At 38.6% G+C, this 26,719-nt stretch overlaps 2 protein-coding genes and 1 long non-coding RNA gene across 12 annotated transcripts in view; 1 reads left to right on the top strand and 2 right to left on the bottom strand.

The window, feature by feature from the left end:
- The window catches only part of vldlr (very low density lipoprotein receptor), a 73,114-nt gene extending 57,272 nt beyond the window's left edge, over positions 1–15,842 (bottom strand). Inside the window, exons 1-2 of one of the 2 annotated variants that reach the window (XM_044333300.1) lie at positions 15,526–15,842; positions 628–747 (exon numbers count right to left, since the gene is read on the bottom strand). In XM_044333300.1, coding sequence (XP_044189235.1) covers positions 628–747; positions 15,526–15,598 — 193 coding nt within the window. In that variant the 5' untranslated portion in view covers positions 15,599–15,842. The remainder of the gene's footprint in view (positions 1–627; positions 748–15,525) is intronic. The other variant, XM_044333301.1, reaches the window with a different exon arrangement.
- A 143-nt stretch (positions 15,843–15,985) lies between these two features.
- On the top strand, positions 15,986–17,477 carry LOC122968249. The gene is made up of 2 exons (XR_006398795.1): positions 15,986–16,057; positions 17,293–17,477. It is a non-coding gene; the product is annotated as an uncharacterized LOC122968249 (long non-coding RNA).
- Positions 17,478–23,256: 5,779 nt separating this feature from the next.
- The window catches only part of sh3bp2 (SH3-domain binding protein 2), a 95,103-nt gene continuing 91,640 nt past the window's right edge, over positions 23,257–26,719 (bottom strand). For all 9 annotated transcript variants that reach the window (XM_044333355.1, XM_044333356.1, XM_044333352.1 and 6 more), the window contains 4 exons: positions 25,924–25,979; positions 25,442–25,517; positions 25,163–25,222; positions 23,257–25,061 (listed from right to left, as the gene is read on the bottom strand). In XM_044333355.1, the coding sequence (XP_044189290.1) occupies positions 24,924–25,061; positions 25,163–25,222; positions 25,442–25,517; positions 25,924–25,979 (330 nt within the window). In that variant the 3' untranslated portion in view covers positions 23,257–24,923. The remainder of the gene's footprint in view (positions 25,062–25,162; positions 25,223–25,441; positions 25,518–25,923; positions 25,980–26,719) is intronic.

The following is a 26,719-nucleotide window of genomic DNA, read 5'->3' as shown; positions in this document are numbered from 1 at the left end:
TGAGCCAGTAACAGCAAAAAGAAAAAAAAAAAAATACTGGCACAAGTCTTACTAAAATGAAAAGTTAATTGCCCTGTTGCCCTACAACTCAAACACCATTTGCAACTTCATTTAGGCTACATTTTGACAGAAAAAAAAACTTAATTGTGACCAAGATGGATTGTCATCCATTCGCCAAAACTCCTTAAAAGGCTACATTAACAGTGTAAATATAATTTCCAGCCCACATACTGCACAGGAGCGCTGGAAATAGCATAATACCCACACAAGTATATAAATACTAGTGAATTGATGTGTTGGGGGAAATACCAACAAGAGAAACATCACCTTTAAGTGAGTATGAACAGTCTGGTCACTTGCCAGAACACACAGGCCTGAATGTTTTACAGCAACTCTGTCTGAAGTACAGACAGTAATTAGTGTGTTACAGCAAGCTGTATTTGGAAACAATCCTCCTCTGATTATTCACTTACTGACAACTTTAATTGAACACTATTATTTGTGTATGTGTCAAGTGGTCCTCCATACTGGCACTCATGCTGTTGGCAGTATAGTGTACCATTGGTGTAGCTCTCTGTGCTCAGACTTTGTGTGTGTTGTGTGACAGCAGTGTGTTTATTTTCTTACCACAGGAGTTCTCGTCGCTGCCGTCTGTGCAGTCCTCGTCTCCGTCACACTGCCAGACAGACGGGATGCAGCGACCGTTTCCACACTGAAACTGGTTAGTCTCACATTCTGTCTTAGTTCCTACAGAGAAAGACAGACACAGAGGGCGTATGATGAAAAATTGAAGTCATTATAGCCCCAAATGTTTTCATAATGATCATTTATTCCTTATTTAGATGTAATTAGCCCTTTGTTTTGTCCTAGCAGGGTTCCCTGCAGTGCTGCAAATTCATAACAAATTATTTAGACAACTAGCTGGCACTCAGAGCAGACCTCAGCTACAGTGGAGATATGCCAGCTCCACATGTTGGATTTTCACAGAATGTTCATTTCTCCTTGCCTCCTGACAAACTCACTTCACATTTTAAAACAACTGTACCTGAAGTGTAACAAGTAAATTCTCAGTGGCCTTGGCCTTTGTTTACCTTTAACTGCAAAGTCACTTGAAACAGGCTTACTGTAGATCAGTGTCAGGCCTTCATTTCTAATTCAATCTCAATTTAATTTGCCATTGATGCAGTTTGCCATTAATATAAACTCTTGATGCGTTTACCTGTTGTCTTGATAAATTCAGTGTAATGTACATGTCAACAGCACTAATTTAATCAGTACAACAGTCAAGAATTCCTCTTTTAATAGAAATACCGTTTGCATTCTCCATTTTTAAACGCTTTTAATTTGTCAGAGTTTGTTTTGTTTTGTTTTGTTTTGTTTTGTTTTTAAATGAAACTGCTCTTTTAATGAAAGTCAACCCTTCCTGCACAGGTTTTTCTCAAAAGCTTTACAGGGGCTCTAAGGACATAATTTTTGGGGGGAACTAACAGAGACCAACAGAGAAATAGTCTAGAGCTAGATATCAAACCTTGAAATTTTGATATTGACTGAAATGTCTGTAGTACAGAGTATTATTCAGTTTTGATGTGTCATTTAGCCACCATGCACAACACCAAGACCAGACCGGAAACTAGCAAGTCTAAATGGAATGACGCTATAAGGCTATAATATTCATCACCTGTGCTTTTAGTGCTATGACCTGGCATAATGTCAGCTGCCAAAAGGCCAACTAAATGTGTCCCAACATCCATTTACTTATTGTTTGATCAGACAGTTTGATTTAAATCACAATTTTGACAATTTTAGAATATTTTATTAAGACAAGGTCTTGTACTGCTGCTTGTGTTCAGACATCTGGGAACTCTGAGGAAAATAAACAAACAACCAAAAAATTTCACTGAACAAAAGTCAAAGCAAGGTTTTGAATTCTTGTATTCTTGGTGAAATTCAATTATCGCATGCCACTAGTAATGACAGATTTTTAAACTAGACACCTGTGCACTGTCCACATTTAGAATGAATGTATTACAAGTTGAACTTTTTGATTTGATTCTCTCCAATTTGACATTTTCTCTTTTTGAAACCAAAGTGTGATGACCAAATCTGAACTGAGCTCTAAAGTGCCCCCACACTGGTTAATTGTGCCAAAATAGGATCTGCCCTTTCCCTTTGCTGAAAATCAGATATGGTGTCATATGAAAGATATCTTTTAGTGAGAACCAGAACCACTGGCATCTGCCCTCTTTCACAGGGATGTAACAACACTTCTTGCAACAAATCATAACACTGTACATCATGTAAACAGCAGATGTGATTCAATACACCCTTCCTTTTCATTCACGGTAAGAACTTAGGTCAGTTCTTTGTTTTCCTATGACCACACTTTCATTAAGTAAAATTCAGCCTCGAGCTCTCCTGCTAACACACAACAACAGCAACCAGATTTTGGAATTACCGTTAAGAACTCCAGTCCAGCTTTATTTGTCACTATGTGTACCAGTTCTTGATCTAAAACAGTGGCATCTGTGCAGCTCTATGGACACTATCACTGAACACACACACACAAACACACTCACTCACTCACTCTATCACACAGCTGATGGCTGAACATCTGTGTTTGCATTTGCAACTGCAGATGATGGGACATCAATATTTTAGTGAAGAACTAAACCTTGCTGCCCTGAAAACGTCTACAGGGTAACATCTGTTTGACTGTAGTCTGAAGGACATGAGATGTACAAAAACTGGAGAGACAGCAAGAAGAAAGAAACCTAGTAGGAAATTTCACCAACCAAAACCTTGCTGCATGACATGCAACAAGGGTCCTTGGCCAGAGTTGAACCAGCAACGTTGCGGTTATGTGGATGCACAGTAACCACTCAGCTACTGGGACGCTCCTAATTTATCATTTTTATCAAGTTATTTTTCAAGAAAAACAGCCCAAAATCTGTTGAATCCATCCTCTCAAATGTGAAGTATTCCTGCTGTATTTGATTAAAATGACTAAACTGTGGATCTTTGGCTTTCAAACTATTGTTTGGACAAAACATTTGAAGACATCCTGTTGGACTCAGGGACCTTACAATAGGCAGTTTTCAGCACTTTCTGATTTTTTATAGACCAAACACTTATCTGATTAATCAGCTAAGTATTTGCAATAAAAGATAATTTCCTCCACCAAAAATCAAGAAATAAATGACACTGAAAAAGTGTTCTGATCTGCTGATGAAACAGTAGAAACAAACCTGTCCCAATAGATTTCCCTTCAACACAAGAAAAACAGGATCTCCAGACTTTATACTACAAACTATTACTTTACAGATTGCACACTGCAGTGCAATCCGTCATACCGGAGGTAGTAGTGACTCCAGGTCTTAAAATAACACTGTCTGACCTTGATGCACACTTCTGTCTGGACTGCGTGTCTGTCCAGGTGGGTAAATGGAGCAAACAGTGATGATAGAAGCCTGGAAGAGGTTGCAGTTCCAGCTGAATGGCTGTGCCACTGAGGGGTCAACTACTTCTCAGTGTCCCTGTTAAAACTTTTGAGGGGTTTGTCAAAAAAAAAAAAAAAAAAAAAAAAAAAGAAGTATAACAGTTTTCAAATATACAGTACCAGTCAAAAGTTTGGATACACTCTCCCACTCATTTAAATGGAGAAAGTGTGTCCAAACTTTTGACTGGTACTGTACTTCACATTTCATTTGACTGACATTAAGTAATATGTATTTATGCCAATTACACTCAGACCAAGAACATTGTAGACGTTTACACCAGAATTTTTTTCTTGCATGGAAAAAGCCTCTAAAAAACAGGATTTAGTCACTACATCACCATTAAGTCAACTGTTTTAAGTAGGTCAGCAGCTACTTAAAAGGTGCAGTGTGTAGAATCTAGTGACATCTAGCAGAATGGACTTGGCAGAAATGGAATATGTAAGTATGTTTTAATTAGTGTATAATCACCTGAAAATAACAATCGTGTTTTCATTTACTTAGAATGAGCCATTTATATCTACATAGGGAGCAGGTCTTCTGCCACAGAGCCCGCCATGTTGCACCGCCATGTTTCTATAGTAGCCCTGAACGGACAAACCAAACACTGGCGTTAGAGAGGACCTTTCATGTTTTGGGCGAGTTTTGCAGCCACCGTAGGTTCTCCTACACGATTGGAAGGGGCGGTGGAGGGGAGGGGTGTTCAGTTGGTTGTAATCTGCAAACTCACTGTTAGATGCCACTAAATTCTATACATATTCCTCTACAGGAGAGACACACTCTCCCACTGCTTTGATTTGAACCTGAGGCCTTTAACTGAAGCAGCAACACATGACTACAGACCTGCATGAATGAAATTGTGCAGAAGTCATCAAGTTTATGGTTAGTTAGGAACTTCTATCATATCTGCAACATGACAGGCTGATATGTCATTTAAAATATATTTTGTATTTGGTAGTGAATTAAAATGATTCAACCTTTTTAGCAATCTGTTAACTGTTCAAGTCCTTATTCAAGCTAAAATGCCAACAGCTTCCTGCTTCTCAAATGTGAGGATTTCAATAGATTTTTACTACACATGGTGTGAGGTCATTTTTTTACTCCTTAAACACCTCAAACTGACAAAAGCTGTCAAACAATCTACAGGGATGCTGAACAAGACTACAGAAAATAGAACTCACAGGAAAGGTCCTTGCAAGTCATTTCTTTTTTGGCTATGCCTGATACGAGCCTGCTACCTTCACAGCACAGGAGGAGGTAAATCTAAAGCTGTCGGTGCCAGCAGCCTGCAGACTTTCATTCAACCAAGACTACACCAGCTGTACTTACTACACCACAGTCATGCTACACAATAGAGAGTACGCTGACCTTTCATCCACATTACCATTTCAATCACCACAATCAAAGCATAATGGATCACAGCTCACCTACCGGCATTTTAATCAGGACAAACTGAGCACATCAACCCACCCAACAAATAAATACTGACATACAGACAGATACTGAGGAGAGGGACACAGAAAACACATTTCTTCTAGTACATCCACAGCTCTGGAATACCTTTGTCCTCAGTAAGACCGTTCATACTGCTTTTGTAAGATCATGCATACGGTTATCTGCTTTTGTTGTGATCCAGCCTACTGTTTGCTTGCATCAACAGCCAACAGCTCTGCAGCTAATGATGGATGACAATCTTGCTACACGACTGTGGTCTAAATGAATATCACAATCCTTTCCACGCAGAATTGAGATTGTCTCACGATTTTCTCCCATGATTCATAGGGACAGTTTTTTAATGAAAAAACATTTACTGCAATCCCTAATGTCTTCTATATATTGAACCCTGAATGTTTATTGCAACTGCATGAAATGCTAAATTCACAAATACTCAATGTACTGAATCAAGAGTGATCACATTCGGATTAATCATGCCTCATCAACTAGAGCTGCAAACTAATGGTGGTTTTAATTATTGATCAAGCTTTTGATATTTTTCTCTATTAGCTAAATTGTTTAGTCTAAAAAGTCAACCATCAGTTCCTGAAGTGCAAGTTGCCATCTTCCATCACCTTAATTTTTTCCTGAACAAAAGTTAGTTTATTCTAATTAGGTTTAATATGTTTATGCGAATGAGCAAAAGCTGCAACTGAACTTGACAGATAAATTACTTTATTACAAAACTAGTTCTATTAATTTTCTGCTGGTCAACTAATTGATTAACCCACATTATTTTAACAACATATAGATAACTGGTTGCTCGCATTCTGAGTTACTGTTTGCACACGGTTAAGCAACAATTCTGAGTCAATGGACGTTGAAGAAACAGACGACTGGAAAGACAAATATCGTTAAACCAAGTTGTCTAAATGCACCACTTCCTAAAAATAATCTGTATTAAACACAAAACCCATTCTATGCAAATATTTGAAATGGGAAAGACATTTATGTGGAGCCATTGAAGAGGTTTGGAAATAATTTCAACAATTAAAAACAGGAAACAAAAACAGAAAACAGTTTGCCAAGACCAAAACGTTGGGGCAAAGAGGACTAGACAGGGAACTACAGGGTCAAGAGTTTAAATATAGAGTCAAAGATGGCAAGACAGGTCTCATTTCTTCCTCATTTTTCTGCAAGTATAATGTAATGTTCTGGTAATTGGTTTTGTTTCCTTGAAATCTGACACACACAAAAAAATAGAAAACAATTCTTAACACTTTCTACCTAGGTATGAGAATATTTTTTAACATTTTCCACGTGGTGGGGATCCACCTACACTGACTTATTTGACAAATGAAAACAATGTATTAAAGCGTATAGTCCACACAGCTCACTTAACTAGACTCAAAGTCACATATGGACTTGGGCTTATGGACTTACATAGTCCAGTAAGCTTGGTATAAGTTTGAAAAAGTGGCTAATGTTAAACACATTCTGGAGACAAGAGTCATGCGGCCATATTCTCCTAATAAGTTTTCTCTGTTTACAAAATAATCCCAAAGTATTCCAACTCATCTGACTACAAGACTTTTGTTCTGAAGTTGATTTACATCAAGATGCTGAACTGAGGAAAAAAATTTGACCATGACCAAGACATTTCCTGGTGAAAGAGGAAACACACAAATGAGTCAAGGAATGACAAAATGTTTTCTTTACAGTCAGAATCCAAATACCATAAAATCCCTTCATTGAAACAAAAAAGACTAAAGTAAATTAATCAAATAAAGTGCTTGGTGAGACTAACTGCCATGCATGCAGTGGGTTGAGCTCAAGGATGCTCCAGGACTTTGTTGAAATGTTTAAAAATAATTGCCAAACAAAAATGTTACATTAATTGAATTGAAGTACAGTTCTGCAAGCTTTTCATTAGAGTATCCCACTGTTGATGTAAGTTGGGCCTTGTCCAGCACCGTGCTATGATTGTGCGGTGATCTAGAATTTCAAGACACACTGGGGCAATTTAAAATTTTGCTATGTCTTGTAATTTTGAGACATCAAAGTTGGCCATGGTGCCAGACACGTTGGGAACCAGCCCGAGGATCAACAGAAGCGATCTCCATTTCACTTGTATGCAATGACTCAACCCATGAAAATCTGAAGAGTAAAAAACAGAAACCCATAATCCTCCAAAAAATTTGAGCCAAAACAAATCACATGTAAAAAGGCTTCATTCGGCTTGGGCCGAATTAAGCCTGGTTGCTGAAACAAGCCACCTAGCAGCTAGCGACCTGTCACTCAAAGTGGCCAAATCATAACTTTACAGCTTAATAAAATTTAAGCAGGCAAGAAGCTGCTCAGAGAAAAATCCTAATAGACTTTTACGATAAAGGGAACCTTAAACTTAGTTTAAGGGAAGTTCAAAAATATTAACTTGATTCATATCGTAACATACATCGACCAACATATCGTGGTAAATTTTTTTGCCTTTATCGCCCTGCCCTAGTGGGGGCGCTACGGTTCTTAAAGAAAATGTAAGTACATGTTGGGGTTACAGGGCTAAACCTAAAAATGTACAAGGCAAAACAGAAGGTACCTGGATGTCACTCATGTAATTACATGTAATTGTAAATATATAATTACAGCACAATACAGTCTGACCATGTACAATACACCCATGTTGTAGTGGTGCCACCAAACGGTGAAATCCAACGCTGAACTATAAATCAAAACATACCCTGTAGGGATGTATGAAAGGACTGCCACTAACCCCTCGCATCAGCTATAAACCCAGCTTAAATGACTGTATCAGTGTACAGTCAACAGAGTAATCAACCATGAAAATAATAGTTGCAGCCTTATTTAATTGACTTTTACACTCTGTGCTTTTTCTTTTTTAGGGTTGGATATAAGTCATTGGTTGACAATTTGTTTTTAAAATCGGTCCAAATTGTGTAACAAGTATACATAAAGTAAAGACATAGTATGGCAGTGGTACAACACTGTAGTAGGTAGCACGAACACGTCCACTATCAGCAATGTATGGCTGACTGTTGGCTTCTTTTGCATGACTAATTACTCACATAAGAACCTTTACTGTATATTTCTATCCAAGCAACATTCAAAGTGTCAAACATTACACATAATTAACCTCTAATCAGTCTAATTTTCACACAAGCAGTAGCTGCAATTGCTTTAGCAACATGGGGTTTCATTCACAGATCCACTGTGGCATCACGTGGGTATATGTTCTCAAAAGAAAATTATTTTTTTTTAGTCCAGGTTTATTGCAGTTTTGTAGACATAACACAGTCAGAGGTAATGTGGCTACAAGAACTAGGGATGCACAATATCATCGGCACGTCATCGGTATCAGCCGATAAAAGCTCTAAAATGAAATATAGGCATCAGCCGTTTCTGCCAATCACTGTGTGAGCACAAAAATAACCTTTGTTACCATGGAATTGTTTTGAGTCATGCTCCCTCTACTCGTTCTTCAAAGGACATCTAGCCTACATGAAAGCTACTGTTGTAAGAGTAACGTAGCTCTGTTAAAGAATAGGGTAGTGCACAGTGTGTGTGCGCAGCAAGTGTGCAGTTGAGCGAACGGTAGAAAAGTCACGGTAAATGTGAGCAGAGCAGAGGAAAAGGTTAGCAGTAAGTTGTCAATAAGGCAGTAAATGCACTGTACAGGCTATAGTGTGTCAGTTAATAAATGCTGCAGCTTCAAGACCAAGCAGTCAGCCGAGGGGAAACACTGTGGTAATGATAGAATAATGTCTTAATGTCTTGGGGGAAAAATAAAGCTATTGCTTTACAAAATAAAAAAATATCTGTCACAATGAAAAAGTGACATTCCCTTTAGAAAATAGCTCTTCAGGAATGATATATGGGTAAATCAGAATCAGACCACAAATTCAAAGCTCTGGCAAGAGTTCTTTTAGAAGAATACTATCTGATATTGTGAGGCTCAGTTGACATTTAAACAAAAGGGGCTCTGACAAAACCAATGCTGGAGGTAGTGTGGACTTGTCCTTTAATTTTACCCATATTGTAAAAGATAACGGACGTAGCCACCGTGATGTCACCCATTTGTGGACTCCCGTTTTGAAGCCTTGAGTTTGGCATTTTGACCGTTGCTATCTTGGATTTTTTGAGCCAGAAGAGATGAGAAGTGACCATAGCATCTCACACACCACCGTGGTAGCAACTTGTCAATCACAAGGCAGCCACGCAGCCACGGTCAATATCACAATATACTTGGACAAAATCCCATTTAAATGTATGGCATACGTAAATAAAGCCAGTCAGTCATGGTATTGTACTGGACTCATAACAAAATTACACGGTCATATTGGTGTAACCAATGGTGTGTCATTTGATATATTTTACTTTCAAACTACTGACTCCAAAACCAAAAACTCTAAAATTATTAGAAAAAGCCAGTCTTTACATGAGGGGAAACAGTTCACATCAACAGTAAAAGTCCTGACTCATCACATCAGCCTTACCTACTGCTTACTGCTGACGCACGTTTAATGTTGATGGAGCTAGACGGAGAGAGGGAGATCATAATAAGAGAGCCTGAGGCACCCAGTGACTTAGACCTGTGTTGATCAAAAACAAATCACTACATGAACCAGAGAAGTATCTTAAAGGCACAGCAGGGTTGTCAGATGAAACAAACATCAGTCAGCTTTTTTGCCCGTTCATTTTGCTGAGTCTCCAAACCAGCCATCAAGTTCACCCATGTTTGTTTTTGTAATTTACAAGGACAGCTATGGAGCTGCGGGTTGGGCTGGCTGTTGCTTGAAAGTTTCAATACTATTTCTGTACCAATACCAAAACGATAGATACTTTATAAGGTATCTTGTTGTACAACACATAAAAGTTGTTATACAACAAAAAAATGTTTCATTTAACTAAAGATGCCAACGTTCTCAAAAGTTAAATGTCTAAACACAAGGAGTCATACAATAATAAACTGACTTTGAAATTCTGATTTAGTTCTGACCAAAGAATAAATGAACAAGATTCCAAGTATGACCAGATATTCAATGCCAGCTTTCAGTACTTGACAGATTTAGCAAAGTTGGAAAACTTTTGATTACCAACTTCAAACTGTTGAAGTTCTAAACAACAATAGACATAGATGATAGACATTCAAGTACTCTCAAATATTGAGTAATAAACACTAAAAGTGAAGTACGTGTTGTACTTCTGAAATACACCCAGTAAATAAGGTGCTTCATGGTTACAAGTAGATTTAAAATTACTGGATATGTGTCCAATTCCTGACATTTCTCTTGAAAAGTTTGTATGTTTCCTTTAATCAAAATCATCTATACTTTTACAATTTTGATGAGCATTTTTGAATACGTGCTAGTGCTGTCCCACATCACTCCTAAGGATCGGTATGGGGGCAGATCCAGGCATCAGCTACAATAAAGCAGATCAAATGCCAATCCTTTCATTACTATACTCTGTTTTGTCCACTTCAGCCTGCCAGAGTTGTAGCATGGCTGTCCTTGTCTTTTCCAACAGTCTACAGTGCAGGCATTTCGCTTGTGTACAAGAGTAAAAATTAGTGTGCAATTTTGCAAGTAACTGAATTCTGGCATCCAGGTTGGCAAAACAAAGATTCACTAAACACCGACTACAACTCTAACTCTAACTCATTAGCAAAGAGTAGCAGCATACAAAACATTCAGCCAGCAGTTCCTCATTTAGCCAGCACTGACCGTTGCTTTCACCGCTTAGAATGACAAACATCGACAGTAGCAGATCATAACAACGATTGCTAATTAAAGCCAATTTTGTGTATAACTTGACAACATGCAAAAATTTAACTTCTACTGTTGAGTATGTGTGCTCTCTGCAAGCAACTGTCTGTGCTGCAAAGATCATTTGTGACGGAAGAATCTCCACTCTGTTACACTGTTCAATTGTGAGTGGACTGTGCTTCCAACAACCAATGAGTGACACGTCCTCTCTCTAGTAGATCATGTCACATCAATTTCAGGAGTCACATTGTACACTTGAACTGTCATTCATATTACATCAATAATTTAGGCTGATCAATTTAACAGTTGTGAATCAGGACCTTTGGTATTTGGATTAAGTAGCTGGTGGAAAATGTGTCCCAAAGTCAGGGGGCTACACGTTATTTCAATGTGCAAGGTTTATATTAAATCAGCTTTGCATATCTTCTTTTATGTAAATATAAGTAATGGATTGGACTTGGTGATCGCAGATATTCAACTCGGATCACAACAGAAGCCAGAAAAAAAATGATAGGGACATCCCTAATGCATGCTGTACATTTTTAGATTTTTGGATGTATTTTTACAACATTTCCAGACAGTCTTGTTTCTTTAGAATGCAAAAACAATTGAGCGGGGTGTTGTAACCTGATTACGCAGTATAATCCATCACAGTCAACATCAATTCTGCTTTAATTTTTGCCAGAGTTACATTATCGTTGAATGGCAATACAGATTAAGAGGAGATTGATTTCAAACGTCTGTTCGGTATTATCTAATGTGACAATAATGTAATTTTGGACCTCAGAGAGACCTTCCCACCTCCTGTAACCTATTTTCTAGGGGAAGCACTGTACTAAATTGATGCCTGTGGGAAAAATACCTCTAGACGTCTATAACAGCATGGTTTGCTGTAATGTACATTAAGTGTGAGATAGAGTGAATAGGTTGCAAGACACAAAAGCACTTGCATGGTCCTTGAACTGTTCTATTACTGCTCAGTTCAGTTTCTTCACAAATCAGTTAAAATACAAGTGCAATCATAGAAGACATAATGGAGATATGTGAAATGGGGAAACCCTGATAAGCTATCTGAAGCTTGAGAGTAGGGGCCCAGACACTGAGCAGATTTTATTTAAAATTTACTAACATGTTGTCTAGATTTAAAAAGTGCATGAATTATACAGTAACATTTACAACCTATCGACCAACTGTGTACTCAAGTTTATTTCTTGAAGGGTGTATTGCTCTTGGGTTACTACTCCAGCGTCTCTAGGAAGGCTCATTGACGTGATGTCTAGAAAACTGCACAACCCTGCATTTTGATCCAATCAGCACAATAACAGACCTCAAATGTAACCTGAAGTATACAACACTGTACAAGTACACTCTCCTTTTCCCTGCAGTGTCACACTCAATTTTTAGCTGACATTTAAAGCCTGAACTCTCCAAACTACACTGCTGCCAGAGAACAAGGGCAGAGGAAGCTTTTACCACCTTAGTATTGTTAAAGTTAATAAATGTCACTACCTCTACCACTTCAAAAGTGTTCTGTGCCTTTTTTTGTTTATGTTTTGCATGAACTATTGCAAGATTACTTTACGATGACTAAATGAGAACACAAACCGGTTTTGGAGAGCTAGAAGAAGCAATATTTCTCTTGTGGTTGCAGTGCACCATTTGAAAAGTTCAAACCTCAAAAATATACACTAAAAGTAATTTGGTGAATTCTACCACATAAAAAACAGACAATAGCTACCCTAGTTCAGTTTTGTATACTTTACAGGAGGATGTTTGGGTCTGCTTTGGCTCCAATTTCTTCCTTGCCCAGGGTATGCAGTCATAGTTTTTCACAATATTTCACAAATGCTTAAACCCACAATATTACAACCTTTTTCCTTATACCATTTTATTCCTTCTGATAACAACTTTCCCTACTACTCAGTAATACATTTTTGGGTCACTGTTATGCACGCAGATGTTCTTCTAAATATATTTACATTATTTGACACTTTGGCCATGTTTAATATGAACATCTGACAATGAATAAAATTTTTTTAAATATATGAATGACTGAAAATAAGGAGAAGTATAATAGGTCCCCTTTAAAGATCTAAGTATCTTGATACAGGTATTAATTGAAGGCATGAGCTTGAAATTACAGATCACTTCACATTATAATCATTCACCTGCTAGGACTCCCTGTGGGTTTGAAAGATTCAACAGGCGTTGAGCTGCACTGAAATGTCTCCCTCCAAAAATAGGAGATCATTGTGCTTTATATAAATGCTGTCACACTGGAGGTCATGGTAATGCAATTTTCCCCAGTAACAGAAACGGCTGCAGTGTAATCCTCCTCCTCCTCCTGTCCACCACCCCGCCCACTTCAAGAACCAAGCGCACCCCCACACAGCCCCCCCCCCCCCCCCCTCTCATATAGCTGAGGATCTGGGTCTAGCATGGTATCACAGTAACCATGGAGGGAAAATACATCCATTTTAATCAGGCCAGTGTTGCTGCTGCTGGTGCTCTAGCCGTTATCTAATTTGCGTGACGTCTTGTTCAAATAGGCTCATACAATCTCAATCTGTGTGTGTGCGTACATGTGTGTTTGGGTTTGGAGCTGAGAATAAGGAGGGGGTGGAGGAGTTGGTGGGTGTATGCTATGAGGAGTGTGTGCACATTACTAGCACTAGTTTTCACTGTTTCCCCCAAAGGCCATTTTCCACGGTAGGTGGGAATTCAAGAGACTGAAATCTGTGCAAGACAGAAGCAGCCAAACACGGCTCACTCTGCCTCTCTGAGCTGTTTTTAGCCTGTGTGCAAACCACTGTTGGAATGATTAGTAACTGCATTAAAATGGTGCCAAAAGTTATGTATATATTTAATGGACCTGTGGCTAAAAAAGGAGCCTCCACAATGTCAGCAGCTAGCCCTGACCCAGGACCATCAGGGTCCTGCATTTCTATCTCCCTGAATTCTGATATTTCAGTTATTGAACAGCTCTTAAAATTGGTTACGGGAACCTTGAAAATACAAACTCATTGGATTGTAGTCAATACTTTTAACTACCCATAAATTGGGGGGGAAAAAACTACGTTAGTAGAGTGCAAAGTAACCAAACGCCCAATAAAGATCTCTTCAGTAATACAAACCATGTCTTTTTTGATTAGTGATAAATACATAGTATCTTGGATCAGGATTACTCAGCAACATGACAGGCTGACATGATATTTAATGAGCTTTACTAAATAGAGTAGTGTTTGGTAGTCAGCGGTGTTAAAAGTATAAAAATGTGAATTAGTGCTGATAGGATTTGTTGATCAAGAAATAATTTAAATACTTGGATAAATGACTCAAACAAGTAATCAAACTAAAATGCCAAGGATTTGCTGGTTCCAGATTCTCAAATCCGAGGATTTGTTGAAGGGCTGCAATTATGTTTTTTAGATTAGTCATATTAGTCATTTAGTCTACTAAATGTCTGGGGGAAAAATACTGAAAATGAGGAGAAAAAAAAGGAAAAAAAAAAAAAAATCAAGGTGATGTCTTCACATTTCTTTGTTTCCTCAACCAGCAGTCCAAATCCGAAATATATATTTAATTAACAATGACATAAAACAGAGAAAAGCAACAAACCTTCACATCTTAGAGGCTTTTTAGTCAGATTAATTCATTATCAAATTAGTTCATGACCATTTCAGCACAAATGTTTTGCTTTTCTTTTTATATTAACGTAAATTAAGTAGTTATCAGTTACAACTCTTCAGTTAGTACAGTTATTAATTAGAAGAGTTTTCAACTGTTGGTTGGACAAAATCAGCAACATGAAGAACTTGTGTAATCATTTTCTGGCAACGTGTAGACTGAAATAATAATGATTAACCTAAAAAAAAAAAAAAAAAGATGAAAGATTAATGATAATGGAAACTGTTAAATGCAGCCATATTGCAAATTGCTCCACAAGTACCACCAGTTGGTATTAATAACTTAACCTTGGCCACTCTGCTCATAATTAGGCCTATATTGGGATCACCTGTGGTCGATAATTGGCCGCAGTCACTTCCCTCCCTCCATGCCCTTAGCTGCTGCTGCCTCCCTACCAGTGTTGACTGCGGTGCTGCTACCCCAGTTGTCAATTTTATCGCTCCATAGCGATCCACTGAAACCTCTTTTCCCCCCTCTGCCTCTCTCCTTCTGTCGGCTTCCACTTCAAGAATAAATAAATAGATTACCACCTCGCTGGGGGTGGTGATAGTGATGGCAGAGGAGAATCCCACAGTGGAAGTGAATGAGAAATCAGGACACGCAAAGACGCCAGTACAGTACAAGAAGCAGAGGTTTATTCGTAAGAGCTGCGTGTTTTCAGGGTGAAATTAATTGACCGCAGGGCTAATTGGCCATGAACAAGCAGTTGTTGTACAGCAGGCAACAGAAACCAAACGGGCCTCTCCTCCCCCCTTATCCCTTTCATTTCATTCCCAGAAGGAGAAATACTGAGCTAAAATATCCGACATAAACCAATGACTAATTTAAAAAGAGGAACACTGCTTATACATACATTTAACAGCACACACAAAGCAGAAAATTTCTCGCTTTAGCTCCCTTCAAAACACGTCATTTCAGAAGAAGCTCAAGGCTGACTAGCTCAAGGTGTAGCCACGCACGGTCATTCCTTCAAGGAGCAGCCAAGACAGGTGTACAGCTCGGTAATGTTAGCTAACCTCACCGTGTTTCCCCGCGCCGTGATTCAGAACACACACACACAAACACACACAAACACACACATACATACACACAAATACAAACACACACACTGGGAACTCGAGACTTACCGTGGACGTCAGTGCAGTGCTGGAGACATATTAGCATCGGCAGCAGAAGGATCCCCGGTGTGGACGTGACCATCTCTCGCACTGTGACTGAACGTTTGCTAGCTGAGCGCTCGTGGGCTGCCTGCCTGCTGCCTGCCTTTCTAGCTGGCTCGCGCTGGCCTGCTTGGTCTTTAATTCTGCCGGTTCACGCGCCGACCACACATACACAACACGCTCACACTCACTCACACACACTCACTCACACACACACAGCAGCAGCAGAACAGAGCAGTGAATAAACCGGAGGCGGCCGCCGCGCAGACCACGCGCCTTTTGATCTCGTTCTATAACCACGCGCCGTGGTGGCCGTTCGGGCTCCCGTTCTCTCCTCCTCTCAAGCTGAAATCCATTTCCATAACATTGACTGTAACGAGCGGCCCGGTGACCGGTTAGTTAGAGGCGCTACAATGAGCCCGTCACAGCTGAGGAGGGTTTTTTTCCTCCTTCAGTACGTCTTGTTAACCCTTCACTATCCGCATGAAATGATAAAACGGTACAGTAGATTTTATTCACATATACAGACAGAAGCCTAGTAATAGATCCCCTCCAGACATGTTTTAATAAATATAAAAACATACTGCTTTGAATAATAATTTGTGTCTGATAAATGTTTTTTCCACCTAGTTAGAAATTATTAAAATGGCATCTACTCCTTCTCTCATTAAAAATCCAGAATCTATGAATATGTAAATATATTCATTTTTAAAAGGTGAACTGCTGGACAAAGATGTCTCCTACTTCGCTGTAAAGTGCATTCTCAGTGTATGTACACTGGAGGCTTCAGGTTTCCACATCACACTTGTGTAAATTCAATATTGGACCAGGATTGGCTCCAAACTAGTTGTGATGTGACAAATCCTAATCGTAGGCCTGTTCCTTAAAATTAGATTTTCAGTGAGCACAGAGAAACTTTCCACTTTCAACAGATGAATGTGAAAACAGCCTTCTAGTGACAAGTAGATAGATAGATAGATAGATAGATAGACCTGTGTCAAACCAGGGAGACTTTTTTTCAGTGTCACATTTTCACTCTAACCAGTCACTACAGTATTATTTCACTAATTAAACGCCACCCTCAGCCACACAGGAGGAGTGCAATCACTTGGTGTGTGGTGATTTTTTTCAAATGAAAACCTGTAAACCTCCACCAGCAGCGTTATACTGTATTGTATGTAGGTCCGCACTTCCATAGGTACAATTTAAAACTAATCATAAGACTTCCACCAGTAACACATTAAAGTGAGCCCATGTACATTTCGCTAAACAGCGGCCACTGTGGTCACTAGTGGTAATTACAAGATCATGGCACATTAAATATCACAAGATTTTCTGAATTTACTGACTGAGAGCAACTCGAACAGGGCTCATTCTTGTTTTTTTTTTGTTTTTGTTTGTTTTTTGCTTATTCAGTCTACATCTTCAGGAGAATATTTTAAGGAGAACTATTTATTGTCTCTAAATAGGACAAGTCAAAATTACCTGCAAGTCATCATCATATCTCAAAAATATAAGTCAATGTGTTATCATTTTGGCAACTACAGCCTTAAACTACCTACCACTTCAAAAGCACCATATGTTTGATTTTGGTTTTACTGCCAATCATTTTGTAAGAACAGATGTCCCATTTTTCAAAGAGTCAAAAACAAATCTTGGAATCAAATTCAGCTCTTACATTTTCTTCTTTCTGTCTGTCTGTCTGATGCTATTTCTCACCATTTTGATCACCAGGCCTTTGGATTTTCCAGAGGGGTGCCTGCTGCCAGGTTTCATAGGCTCTCGGAGTTCTTATCAGAGGATTGAACCTCATCTTCAGTGATGGCTGATGGCTGCTGATACCCCCTAAGGCTCGTTCTGTCCCAGATTTTTACATTCCCTGCGAAAAAAAATAGACCACAAACCACTGTACAATTCTGTATGTGGAAGTCTCTCTGTCTCTCTCTTACTGTCATTGTCTCATTCTTGCAGTCACCTCCAAACACACATAAAACACACACACACACCACACACCAATTGCAGATCTAATGGTTGGAAATCAAGGCTCTTATGAAATACAATTGTGGAAAATCATTATCTGCAGGCTCACCAGCAGGATCCTGAACAGTGAAGATGACTCCAAAAATCTAAATCTATCAGCTCTGCTTATTTCACTCAACAATCAGCTACATGTGTATAACTGCTGGGAAGAATCATAGCTTTCAAGTCGTTTTTATTTTCCAAAGGCAGAAAATAATCAGAATACACTTGCTTGGTTGATGTGCTTACTGATCAGTACCAAACGGTAAAACATTATACTGGAATTTAATTAAATTCACTAATCTTTTATCATTGATGAGGTGTTCAGAGCACAAGCAGAACTACACTGGTGTTGACATGTTGCTTCAGGTAACTTTGAGACGATGAAATCCAATCAATGAAGTCCAGTTTGAGTAATAGATCCATGAGCTTGAAGTCTTATCAAACACCAAAACACTGCAAAAACACATTATAATAGTATGAGACAGGATTTTACAAGTCTGGAAAGTTATAACAGTAACAATCATTTTATCTTCTGCTGTGACAATCGACAGGTTAACAATGGAATTACCTGTTCCTGTTATAAAGTACTGTTCCAGGAATTTGTGTTTGCACATATTTTATTGCCCAACACATTGCATTGCTGGATGACGTGACACTGCGCTGCAGAATGGTTTGAGCTGCTGTGGTGCCCGGATGCAGATTTTTAGAAATCATACAGAGCCTGGCTAGCTGTTTCCCCCTGCTTCCAGCCTTAATGTTTAGCTTCTCATCTAACTCTCGTCAAGAAAGCAAATAAGCACATTTTCTGGAATGTTAAACTATTCCTTTTATGCAAATATAAGTTAATTTAGACCCATTTAAGAAATTATAAACACTCTGTTCATCTTATTTCAAGACTTGAAATGATAATCTGACCATAGTGCTGAGTTTTCATTAAACTCATCAGATTTTGAACAAAACATGGCAAGCATGCTTCCATCATTCCCAGCATGCATGTTTGCAGTGTTAAAAGTTTCCAGACACCATTCTTTCTTGAAGTTTGATGAAAACATATATGGTGCAAGCTTGTTCAGATGGTTGTTTCCTCTGATAATAATGAGAACAATGCTAACTTTTAATATGTAATGTTTATTTTTAAAAGGACAAGCATTAGTGATAACAAACAGTTTACTTGGGGCAGGTTTAGATGTTGTTGTGCTAGCTCTGGTACAAAAGTGGCTTCAACACGTGCAGCCACAGCTATAACACCTTGTGACCCTTGAAAGAATATTACTGAAAATAAAATCTGACAGTAACAGTGTTTCTAAATTAATATTGATTTAAATGAATTTTTATATATATGTTTATGACCTTATCTTGTCAAGTTTAGTTTACTCAGTGACTTTTACAAAACACCCGGGCTGACAAGAGCGACTGTGACTTTATAGGGCAAAAATTGACTATGAGAGTGTCATGTTAGAGCACAGATACACCCTGCTTGCAAATTGTAAAAAAAAAAAACCCAAAAAAACAACCTTGCACACCATGCGCTGCCAAACATCCCTAATTCAACATGACACATAGATGTCACTGCATAGTGTCAACATTCACAAAAGGCCAAGATGAACATTTTCTGGACCAGATGGCTCCATTTAAACCACTTTCCCCACTTGCATGTTAACCTGTAAATATTCTGGCTTCTCTCCAATGTCAGCATCATGTAGAAACAGACAAGATGATATTTTATTTAAGATGTTCCAGAAATTTACTGCTTTAGACTTCCAGAAATATGTCACAAAGTAGAACCATATCAGCAATATTCCCTGCTAGAAATACAAATGATTAAGATGATGTAGCTATGACTAGATATCTTAAAACCTGGATGATTCACAATCTTCACTGATTCACTGAGGCTTATCATATTTTCAGAGATATGATCATCTGTTAATTTCATGCAAAGCAGTGCAAAACATGACCATATGTTTTTTTTAATGAACAAGCAACTATTTTATTTGGATTTTGTGCACATTGAGTAAATAAAGACTTTAAGCAATTTGGCTTCCCAACTATAGTCAAGAATAATACATACAGAAAAGCACAGAAATGAATAAAAACAATAAATACATGCATGAGGACACAGGTGACCCAATATACATTCAGGTTGATGTTTTCATGCTAGTCCTTTGAGCTTGTTGTAGTAACAATTTCTACAAGCAATGTAGAAATGTGCCTGGCAAAGGGAGAAAGGAGACTGCTAGCTGATGTAAACAATGCCGGTTTTAAAGCATTTACATAATCAGCTTTGCAAATGTCGTAGGAAGAAGGAAATGCATTTGACATGTGCAGGGGAAAGTCCCCTCATGTTTTGAATGCAGACAGTACAAACCCTCAGGCAACAAGACCAGCTCTTTCTTCAACTCCCAAGGAATGCTGGCCAACAGGACCATCAACACAGCATTCCACAAACAGCAAGGATCAAGATAAGGAATCCCTCATCTCCTGCATGGCCACTAAACCACACCACTGACCTTGCCACCTTTGACCCTTCAAGCCCCTGAAGAGCCAGCAACATGGAAAGACCATTTCACATCCCAGTGTGAGCTGTTAGCACAACTTGGATAAACATCACCCCACCATTCACTATCATAACTCACCCCTAGGAAGCAGTCATCCAGACAGACTAGAGACTAGCTGGCACCAACTTTAATCTTACTGTGAACTCTGATTTTTAGAGCTCAAATAACCAACCAAAGAAATGAAGATCATGGAACAAACCAGCCTAAGAGCACCAGAAAGCTTGCAAGTCATCACCACCAACAACAAGGAGAACCAAGACTTGCTGCACAACATGTCATGCCCCAGTGACATACAGACACAGACATTTACCAGAACACTCCACATCAAACATGCAGACATACACCCACTTTTGGGGACGTTACATAGACTTACATTCATTTCCTGGAGACTTACCGTAACTCTAACCATAACCACTACTTGCCTAACCCTTACCCTAGCCCTAACTCTAACCCTAACCCTAACCCTAACCTTAAACATTGACCCAAAAATCAGCTTTTCCCCAATTGAGGACACAGCTTTTGTCCTCGATTGGACAAGCCGTCCCCAATTAACTAGTCTTAGGTCTGAAATTTGTCCCCAAAAGTAGCATATGACAGACCACAGACACAAACACACACAAATGTAGCACACACACACACACACATAGAACAATATGTGTATACTTTCATTCCCTATCCTTAAGCCAGGAAGTGTACCAATAACACAAGTTCATCATTGTTGATACCATGAACATCATATTTAGTGCCATTCTGCATTTCAAAATGCTAAAGCTACAATCCAAAATGCCAAATCATGCAACTGTTATAAGACTAACAATTTTGATTTAAAGAGTAACAACATTCAGGAGTTGAACTCGTCTGTCCATGGACAGCAGAGGACTAACTCTGAAAATCAGCAAACTATAATGGTTTCTTACCTGAGAAACAATGCTAGTTGAAACAATATTAGTCAGAAAACGATTGTTAGAGAAATGGGAGTTCAGAAAACGTTGAGTTGAAACAAGGGGAGTTGGAACAATGTTAGTAGGAACTTTAAAATCTAGAGTCATGAGATAAGAATCAAAACTAGGAGAGCCTAAACCAGGAGCTCTCCTCCACTGGAAACTAGCCAGATCCAGGCCGGCCTGCTTATCATAATTTTCCAGATCCAGACTTTGGCTTATTCGCCCATCATTTCCAGATCCGGACCTTCTCATCACAGCACATCCAACTTATACTAATACTCTGCAAGAAGCCACCCCAGGGAACAAGCAAGTATTTCCAAAATTTCCATTAACTTGTTTAAAGGCTTTCATAATTGTTAATTTGAATTGGAAATTTCAAGAAATAAGCTGTTGTACCATTGATTTGATTTGACTCACTGCTTCTCAGGTAACAGTCATCTCATCTGTCTATCAGGTCTCTCATACCAACTGCACAACAGAACAGAACTCAGTTCAGTCATTCAGTAGTATTGTAGTATTAGTGATAAATGTGTGTGCAACTGAAAGTTAAATTGTCTGTGATTTTTCGTGTTTGCATTTCAGTCACTTAACCTATACCCTCACACAGTCATAAGTAATATAAATATCAATCATAATCCCCATTGACCTCTCTTGTGTGGCCAGCAAGGACTATTTCCCTATTATTATACATACTCTCATATGAGTTTGAGATGAGTATGAGATGTCGCTGGGCAAAGATTTCAACAAGTTGTTTTGGTGAGAAACACTGCAGTAAACTTAACTGTGTTTGTTCACATGTAAACTCCACAGGCTATGTTTAATGTCCATGGTTTTGGAATGAGATGTTCAACAACATCTGTACAGCTGTCTGCATACTTTTGGCAGCTTACAGGGGCTTTACAGTTGGTTACATAGAAGCAAGAAACAAGCTACTGTAACACAGATTCATCTAGTACAAAAGGGAAAAAACTGAAGGAACTCAGCTACAGATACTTATATAAAACCATTTTCATCTCATATTGTAAAAATATGACTCTGTATGTTAGAATTCAACATAGAGGCAACACTTAAAAGGCAGAGGACTGCACACAGCCTGCAGATATCAACACTTCCTCAAACCAAACAGCTTTATCCTCATCTCACCAGGAGGCTGCAGGGACTCTCACCACTGGCTGTGAGTGGATATTTAATCATGCCCAGATCTGGGCAAGGTTTATGAAGATGTTTGTAGCCAAAGGGACAGCTTCTTTATCTCTCTGTGATGGAGAGCTGGTATTCCTCTCTTTTTAGGATTTTCATTTTCTCTACTGAGCCCTCAGAGGAAGCGGCAGAGAAGGCTCTGCTGTGATTTATCCTGTCCAAAATGAGCTGTAACTTTGTGAAAAATGATTACAATGATTGGTGTCACAGCACTGAAATATATAAAAAGTAACATTGAGCCGATCCGTAACCATCCTCCTTTCAGTATGAGGTGGAGGTATCGCTGATGCAACATTTCACTTTCAAATTTTAAGATTAAAAAGCACAATGACTGCATTTATGTCATTACACTATTCAATGATCAGCTTGGAAACATGCTCAGATCTCTGTGTACTCTCATTGGACCTGAGGTGCTGTTCAGCACCACAGACAGCGACGCTCAAAGCTGGTTACATTCATCTGGAAATATAAATTTCTACTGGGACACCCCACTTCTCAAAGCAGCATCTTCTAAGGAAATAAGTTTGTTTCCATGATGTTGAGAGCACTAGGTGTTGAAATGTGTTGAGATTCAGTCTTATAAACCATTTGGTCCTGTGACATCATGAATGAAAGACTCCATCGGAGAAACTATGACGAACTGGCCAGGAATGGATGAGTTAGACTGGTGTATGTACCGAGCAGCTGATGAGACAATGTGTGTGGTGTGGTAAGCAGGAAGAAAGTCCAGGGGCATATGGTGGACAGGTGGAGAAATTGCAAAGACTAGAGCAGAGAGTGCTGATGGGCTGAAGGCAGGGACCGAGACAGAAAGGGCAAGGCACACACACAAACAGGGCTTAAGTGGGCCTAAGTGTGTTATGATGCCCGAACCTGTGACTTTTTCTGTAAAGGACACTCTGACTACTCTGGAATCTGAAACCACAAAGTTTAGATACAGTAATTAAAAAAGAAGTCAAAACAACAGCAGTCTTGCAGTAATATTTTATATATTCTCAACATATATTTCTGTAGAAAACAATATATTCACATTTGTACATGTATGGTTTTTACAGTACATACAGCATTTACATATAAATATAGAGTGATGTACAGCATACAAACTGTATTTAAAGAAAGTTTACATTTTTGCAGTTGACAACTAACAAAAAAAAGATGTTCAGTCAAAGATGTTGCATCAGTTAGGGCCTGTGTTTTTCAATTTTTACAAATATCATAAGTGAGATGTTTTTTGCCTCCCAAGGACTCACAATACTGTAGAATGTTCCCTTTGAAATTTAGATTTTATTATAGCCCAAACTGACTCTTCATCAGGTTTTTGGGCTTGAAAATTTACTTTTTCAAGTGAAGTTAAAGAAAGATGTGTGTGTATGTGTTTTGCACACTTAATAAGTGAGTGAGTGCCTGTTAATTACACAGATATCATAGAGGTACAAAGTTTGAACAGAAGGCTGAAGATGTGTAAACTAATAAAGACGTTTCTTCCCTCTCATTCATGATTTTGACATTTCAGGTTGAATGTATCAGTGTTTGTTTAGGATGACATGTCTTTGCGTCGTTTGGTCCTGAAACTGTTCAGACTTGAGGTGTCATGGGGGCCGTGATGAGCATCATAAGAGACAACATGTCTGTCCTAAACCCCACACCTGCCGTCTTTAACAAATAAATCTTTGGCACGTTTCACCAGGTAATAGGAAAGTGTGCACGTCTGAAGAAATATGAGCATGCAATTCACTTAACTCTCTCTTGATGCACACTTCAGAGCCGTATTCGGAACTAACTGTCTCCCACAATTCACCACGGTCTAACACTGTTCCAGTTGTTGGCAGTAATTCACCTATAAGTTAGTTTTAAGATGATGATTTATTGCTAATACTGTAAATGCGGCTATTTGGATAGGTAAACACATGACACCGATTCCCAGAATTCCACATGAACATGGATCTTTGACAGTAGAGCTGGATGTATTTTGTCATTTGATGTTACAGTGCCCCTCTGTGGACAAAATACATCACATCCATCAGAGTGGCTGGATTGACTGGGATTCATCTCTTTCTAAGTTAAACTTTCCTGTTCACACTGATTATTCACAGTGTGCATAAAGCAGCAGGAATGTTACAAGAAAACAGCACAGATGTCAGATCTTTTTTTGGTCCATTAGGGTTAGAGGTTTGTCAGATTTTTAGAACAGCTTTAAATTTGTCATAACTAATATCTTTGATTAATAATCATTGATTTGATGTATTTACAGTAACTGATGTTTTCAATGGACAGGAAAGGAGAAGGATTGCTTGCTGTTTTAAGAGTGCAGTTCGTCTCAAAATAAGTTAAATAATGTTCCATGAACTGTGTTTGTTATCAAGATTGACATGCTGCACACACAATACCTGGTGTCCATGGTGTCCTAGCAGTCAAAATCTTAGAAATGTTGTTGTCCTTGCTGATTAACACAAAGCTTTATGGTGCATTCTGGTGCAGCCACATGTGAATAGTGAGAGGTATGATCTGTTTTAACATACTCTGACAGTTATTAATCTGAGTGGGTCAGTTCATCTCCATGGGTTTCTGGCAGAGCATTGATTTCAGTCGACTCTCCTGCTTTGGTGTCCGTTAGTTTCAGTTTATGGTAAGTCGACTGTGTTGATCAGATGTTCATTATCTTTGTGTAGGGGATCTGCAGGCAAAGCGAGCCGTGGTGAGGAAGGGGATGGTTGTAGTAGTGTTCGATCAAGGCTGACAGAGTGGGGAAAGTCACTTCGGTCTCCAGAAATATGCAGTCATCCTGTCAAAATACCCACAGTGAATGTGTGATTTTATTAATGTGTTGTAATCATTATAATTTGTATGTAGTCAAAATGTGATAGAGAGCTGCAGGTTTCTTACCTCTGTAAACAGGCGGTAGTTTCTGGCTTTGCTTATACTGGCGTCCCACACCACCAGCACCTGGACAACACATTCAGATGATTACATTTGTTGGGAGTCAGAAGTGACTTTATAGAGTTATTGGATATTTTATCAACATATCAGCCATTAAAACATGAGATGAGATATTGTCTTGGATTTTAGTTTCTACAGTATTGATCTAACTTTTATGTTGTCTTTCCATAAAGAGTTTTATTTTGAAATCACTGACTACAGCAGCTTTTCTTTTTTTTTTTTTACCTTGGAGGTTTTGGTTCCTGAGTTTCTGATGCCATAAAGTCCATCCGCTGGGGGGCTGGAGCTGTTCTTGAATAACCTGCAGGTGCAAACATCCACACAAGTTATCAATGGAAGCAGTAAGAGATTCATAAAGAAATGCCATCACAGACAATCTAAATACTGCTTCAAATACAGTTGACAAAATGCATTTATTTCTCTGTCTCTGATTAATAAAAACTATGATGAACTGCTGCTGCAAATAAAAAAGGCATGTTCTGTCTTCCTCTTATGTTAAATTTAGATTTTAACTGGTATTAATGTAATGCGTATAAGATAATGTACTTGATAAATAAAGGAAACAACAGACACAATGAATGTGTATAAAATAATTGGATAAAATAAAGCAGAATGGAACAGATACCGTTTAAATGTTTGCCACTAGAGGGCAGAAACACTCTACAATTTTTCAGCTTATAGCTCTATAAAAAGTGTACATGTCATACCTTTCTACAATGCTAGTTTCAGTCGTGTCAATGAACACAGAGTCTGGAAGCTGCACCTGCAAATAGAAACACCTGGTTAAAAACAATGTAAACAATGTGTTTATTGGATCAATAATACTGGCTCAAATAAGGGTCATTAAGATTTTTAGATTGAGAAATGTGCTCAGAAATGAAGAAAACACACAAATCTGTATGAGAAATTCAAGTTTGTTAATAGGTTAGAAGACTGTGTAAAAAAAGTGAGAATGTCTTAACACAAATCATGTCAATGGAAAGGTTATGCGAGGACACTGGGAAACAAGAAAACCTGAGCCAGATTCAAAGGAGAACTCTGCACTGAAGGTTCCCACACTGTGTGTGAAACCAAAATTACACATTCATGCACAGGTCTAAATTTTGCAGGTATATTCGGACACACAAGCTGGGCCAAAATGTGTATTGTGTAAGTGTGTGTTTTTTTCACAGGTTTATAAGGGTGATATACAACCACAGGCTTTATTTCTGAACACAAAATGTATTGCTACTGATTTGGCAATGATGTGTAAAGGAGGTGTAATTTTAGTCTTTTCTTTACAACATTTAGGTTTGTTTTACAAAATGTTTATGTTTTATCAAAACTTTTCTCGCAACTTCATAATTTACAATCTGGATAAATCCCCTTATTCCGTCCTCAGAATAGGCGAGTAACGTGCTTGTTTCTGTTAGCTGTTATGGCTAGTCAACATGACAAAAATAAGAGCCTCACTGTTTTAGAGTAGACAGGAATAGGGTGAAATTATGCAACACTTTCTTGTGT

This window comes from Thunnus albacares, chromosome 18 (assembly GCF_914725855.1).
Source record: "Thunnus albacares chromosome 18, fThuAlb1.1, whole genome shotgun sequence".
Taxonomy (NCBI): Eukaryota; Metazoa; Chordata; class Actinopteri; order Scombriformes; family Scombridae; genus Thunnus; species Thunnus albacares.
This window is presented reverse-complemented; position numbering and strand designations above follow the sequence as displayed.